Raw genomic sequence first — 5,335 nt, 5'->3', positions numbered from 1 at the left:
TTTTAAAAGGTCAGAAAATATTCTACTGAATTGTAGAGTAAAATCAGTTATTTTCTCCATTAGAACCTAGAATAATTATTTTATATATTTAGTATTTATAAATAATTGTATAAAAAATAATCGGTAATAAATAATTATATTACATTGAATGATAATGGTATTTCTTTGGCTGACCGATGTAATAATGTACCATTAATGTACATAACATTAGCAGCTTCATCTTCAGGTAATGTAAGAATTTGGTAGCTATATGTAGCTTCTCTTTCTAATCTCTAAATATTATAAAATATATTAATTAATAACTTATTAGTTGAAAAATTAAGTTAAATTACCTTCAAAACATTTTTTGTAGAATCACTTGACCCCACGCACATAAGATCTGGTCCCGCCATTGACACAATTGTTTTTAGATGTTTGTTTTCTGTAACCTGTGAAATCACTTTACTTGCATTAACAAATTAGCCTTTAAACTATAATATATATTTAAATATGTAATATTATGAAATAATTGTGTTAATAATTGAATACTTTCTAACCTTGATTGGAGTACAAGGATATTCAGGAAAAGCAGATGCAACTGCACACGCTCCGGATTCATTAGTCCATTTTGTTATTCCAATAAAGAATTCTCGACCTACAAACGATGATACTTTTATAATTAAATGTGGGTGATAAATTCAACAGTTTAAACTAACACCAACACATTCCGATAAACAGTTTCATGGCATGACTTCATTAATAATGACAAACTGAATAAACTGAATTAGAGCAATGCTAAAACAACTAATTAAAAAGAATGTGTATATAGAAATATATTTTAGTAATTATTTATCATATTTTATATCATAATACATTTAATTGCCTTTTAAAATGAATAATAAGAAATAAAATAATTATTGATAAAAATGCTTTAGAGATATTACTTTATTAGCTACAAAGTATAATATTATGTTTAATAAAAAAATTACCTAACTCAATTCATATTTTTAGAATTATCTTAATAATCTTTGAATAGAATCTATTTTATTTAATTACTGATTTTATATATAAAAAATACTGATAAATGTCATATATTTTATACCTGTAAATAATATATCGCTTCCGTGTAATTTTGCAGATTTATCAGAAACCTCAACAATAGGCAATCCAATTTCTTTCTTCAACACCGCTCTTATTGCTTCAACCTGAAGCATTTCAAACACTTATTGTTTAAGGACAATGTGGATTTATTATATGTAGATACTTCATTCTAGAGTAATAAAAAATTAATGTTATGATCAATTTAGTTGTTAATAATTAATATTGATGCGGTATGTAGCTGATTGTACATTTTTTGTTTAAAATATTCATCATGCCCACTGTAATACGATACTGATATGTTTTAGTAGAAATTACTTATTGTTGAAGTCTCACCCGCATGTGTTATTCCCATCTTACAATTGCATTAAATAGTAAATTGTTCAGCGGTTCTCATTTAGCTTCATTATTTTATTACGGTATATTAGGTAGAGTGAATTTACCTATTACCTATATTATTACTAAACTAATAAAGGTACCAATATTTTCTGTGGCTTATTAAATTTTTATTCGATATTCGAAATTACAATTTTAAAATGCTCATAACTCGCATCAATTAAGATTAAAAATAAAAATAAAACCTTTCAACAAACACTAGAAAATGTTGATGCGTTTAAACTTTAAATTTAATATTAAAATTAACCATGCTGAACATAAATGTATTGCGTTTACATTTATAAGACAGAGACAACACACGAAAGGAATACGGCCCACTTGATGCTTTTCACGAATAAACACACTTACTTCTTTCGCTCTCTCGGGCTCTGCTGGCTTTGTGATGATCGCAGTGCCATTGCACACAAACGCCGTGTCGTCAACGAAAGCACACCACGGTGTATCTTCGTCTGCTGGCATTTCGATCACGTCAAGACCGATATTTCGCAGGGCTTGAACGTAGTTTTCGTGTTGGCGTTTCGCTCGATCGTAGTCCAATGTCGGTTGTCGGTCTGTTAGCGACCGTGGTAAACGATTTACCACCGCATGAGTGTAACGGGTAGTCGGCATTCTTATATTTTGTTCTCGTTAACGGACCCTTGAAATGGCTCGAATCTTGATAGTTGATGTATCTCCGGACGGCCAGGCGGGTACTCCGGTAAAAACTAATAACTGTTGATAAAAATTCAAAATGATAATTTTCTGGCCACGAACCACGACTGACTGTCCGCTATAGATACCACATAATTTATATATATATTATATACTATTTACTAATTAGTATACTTTGGTAACCTTGGTCTATGATTATGGCGGCATGACGTAGGCTGTCTTGTATAGGCAACACACCGTACACATTCTTATCAATGGGCAATTCTCGACTTCGAAAACTGCTGATTGCCCAAAGTTTATTAAATTGATAATCTATAAATCTTACTAATCACTAATCTTTTTAGTTTTTCCTATGCCGACAATCGACATGTAAACATTGTAAACATGTTTAATAATTAATATAATTTTTTATTTCGTGCAATGATTGAATCCTCTAGGCTCTAGATACTATATTTTATATTTATATTTTAATCTAATGTGTAAAAAAATTATATTAATATTTAACTCAAATATATTTATGTTTTAAATTTTAATTGATATTGTAAGAAATACTTAATACTTAATAGTTAATAACTTTTGTTCGTGTCTGATTGTTAAACACTAGAATGTATATTTTTAATTACTGTCTCCGGAGTAGAATTAACTCTTCAATATTTTCTTCAGTGAAACGGTCTTATACCTTGCACTTAAGAACTTCATTAATTCATAACAATCGGATGTTACTACCCGCCAATCAGTTTCCCGGATACTTAGTGCCAGATCGCTGTTTTATGAAAAAGATGGGCATTTACGAAGTGTACAATAAAAAAGCCGTTCAAGACAGGGTTTCACCATCAGAGTATGAACTAATTTACAACGGCACTGGCGAGATGTATGCACGCTGGTTGAGTGGAATTGTGATCGCTGCCATTATAGTCCTGCCATCAACTTTTATTATTGCCTATTTCTATATTTTGTTTACAGAAGGGAAAATTGATTTACAGACATATTTAGATATATTGCTTATACCAAACTCAACATTTGAACTTATGATTATGATTCCTGTATTGTTTCTTATGAAAATAGTGTCCTACAATTTCATTTCTAAATATGTATTGAGAATTTACCGGCACAACACAAAAAGACAGTATGTGGGTGTGTACATAAATCCAATTTTACCATGGAAAAATATAACGTGCACATTTGAAACAGCTATTAAATTGCCGGATAGTATAAATGTGTTCATTCCTTGGCACAAAGAGTATTATCGACTAGCTGGACACAAATCAATTGTCCTGAGAGAAAGATTCAAAAGGCCTGTAGATTATGACAGAATGCTTGGTTTAGTAAAGACATTGGATGAATGAATAGACAATACATATTAGTTAATGACAATGTGTTAATGTTCAAGTTTCTGAAATAAATATATGATAAAAGAATTTTTTGTTTTTCAATTTTTAATTGTCCATATCATTCAAAATCGCAAATACAACTAAAGTTCTTTCATTAGTTTCTAACTAAACATTTGTGTTATTGTAATAAGGTACCTTGTTACTTTCTATCTTAGCTTCATTTTTTGATGTATGGATTCTAAAAATAAAACACTCAATATATTTTAGCATACATTTTTTTGAAAGTATTTTTTATCCTTATAATTTTTTAAGTTTTATACTTTTTTGAATGACAACATGAGATTTTAATATTATATTCCGAAGCAGAATATTTTTCTTATTATTTTGATACATGAAAATCGAATTTGGGATGAGTATTTTATAAGTTATAAGTATTTAAAGTTTTGATGAGTGGAGTGGAGTGGTACGAGGTTTCCCCGCGAAATGTTTGTCCACTTCTCCACTCATCAAAACTTTGAATATTTATAACTCATAAACTACTCCCCCCAAATTCGATTTTCAAATTAATACAAACTATTAATTATCAACTGCAACTATCTGGGTAGCTAATACATAAAAAAATATTTTAAAAACCCAGAACTGTTCAATAATTGATTTATGTACATGAATTTATTAATAGAACAGAAAGTTAATTCTTAGTTGAGTGAATTTTGATTAAAATAGATTATAATTTAATTAATAAATTTGCTACACTAATTACAAAACAGTCAAAATATTCACTATTCAATAATTATTAGTTACTAACTAAATGTTATTTGAACATAAAATATAATATTGTTAAATCAACACTTCTTTAATGAAATCAATTTAACATAAAAAACCAAATTTGGTTTTAATTTATACAACTATTTTTACTTTATAATAGCATTTTTTAATAATAATATAAATAATTTTAGTAATTAGAACATAATATAATTCTGTGCCATACATACAAACAGCAATACTTATGTTTCCAACAATAAATTAATGATTTTGTTTTATTCGAGGTTTTATTAGTCTTCCCACCCCCCTAACTATACTAGATACCAACATTTCCAAGCAAATAATAATAATAATAATAATAATAATGTAAATTAAGGTTCAAATTGCATGTATAAAGAGTAAATAACATAATATTCATAAATCTATTCTAAACAATGTATAAAATAATCTGTTTATAAGACTCAAATATTCATTATAATTAGTTCTGGTTTAATCTGGTTTGTCAAAATAATAAGTAAAATTGTATATTGTATATTTTATATATTTTATTATCATTAAAACAAAACTATTTGAGATATAACTACAAATTACTATTAAATCATATTTGTAATTTACAATAATAAATATAAAAACATATTAAACTATTTAATTTTAGTAAGGCCAGCATCTTGTGTTTTTTGATACTTCACCGCTTTATGTAAGGCCACCAAAAACTGATGAACACCATCACATTGTGGTTGACGTATGTATATGGAATGTGCTATAAAAGTAATTTTTTTTAGAACACGCCCACTCAAACCAACACATTCTCTAAAAAAATTAATATTTATTGTTTACTTATTTAAAACTATATTATAAATAAGTTAAATTGTTTTTATTACTTGGAAATTAGATGTAGTTTTTGCGTTGTATTGAGTACTTCTTTTTGTTCAGCATTAATATTAGGTAGACGATCAAATTTGTCATGTTCTTCTGCATTTATAATCAGTTTCACCTGTTTTTTAAGTAAAAAATGTTACGTATAATGTATAGTTAATGCATTAAAAATCATTATTTACTTTAATAAGTTCTTCAATAGCTGCTTTAAGTATAGTGTAAATTGCCAATTCTTGAGGAGG

At 27.7% G+C, this 5,335-nt stretch overlaps 2 protein-coding genes and 1 long non-coding RNA gene across 3 annotated transcripts; 1 reads left to right on the top strand and 2 right to left on the bottom strand.

Moving 5' to 3' along the window:
* Positions 1–5: 5 nt before the first annotated feature.
* On the bottom strand, positions 6–2,232 carry LOC100161320 (N(G),N(G)-dimethylarginine dimethylaminohydrolase 1; the record flags this gene model as incomplete). The annotated part of the gene is made up of 6 exons (XM_001952451.5): positions 1,822–2,232; positions 1,082–1,184; positions 537–634; positions 333–428; positions 144–272; positions 6–66 (listed from the first exon to the last, which is right to left on the bottom strand). Coding segments are annotated over exons 1-6 (748 nt in total), but the record flags the coding sequence as incomplete, so codon positions are not given.
* Positions 2,233–2,463: 231 nt separating this feature from the next.
* Positions 2,464–3,728, top strand: ACYPI34021 (uncharacterized LOC103311794; the record flags this gene model as incomplete). The annotated part of the gene is given in 1 exon segment (NM_001301091.1): positions 2,464–3,728. A coding segment is annotated over 1 exon segment (741 nt). The 3' UTR covers positions 3,471–3,728.
* Positions 3,729–4,105: 377 nt separating this feature from the next.
* On the bottom strand, positions 4,106–5,335 carry LOC100572257. Its single transcript, XR_119701.4, has 3 exons — positions 5,276–5,335; positions 5,099–5,211; positions 4,106–5,027 (listed from the first exon to the last, which is right to left on the bottom strand). It is a non-coding gene; the product is annotated as an uncharacterized LOC100572257 (long non-coding RNA).

Source organism: Acyrthosiphon pisum, unplaced genomic scaffold (genome assembly GCF_005508785.2).
Source record: "Acyrthosiphon pisum isolate AL4f unplaced genomic scaffold, pea_aphid_22Mar2018_4r6ur Scaffold_19627;HRSCAF=20316, whole genome shotgun sequence".
Classification (NCBI taxonomy): domain Eukaryota; kingdom Metazoa; phylum Arthropoda; class Insecta; order Hemiptera; family Aphididae; genus Acyrthosiphon; species Acyrthosiphon pisum.
The sequence above is the reverse complement of the archived record's forward strand: the minus strand, read 5'-3'. Positions and strand labels throughout refer to the sequence as shown.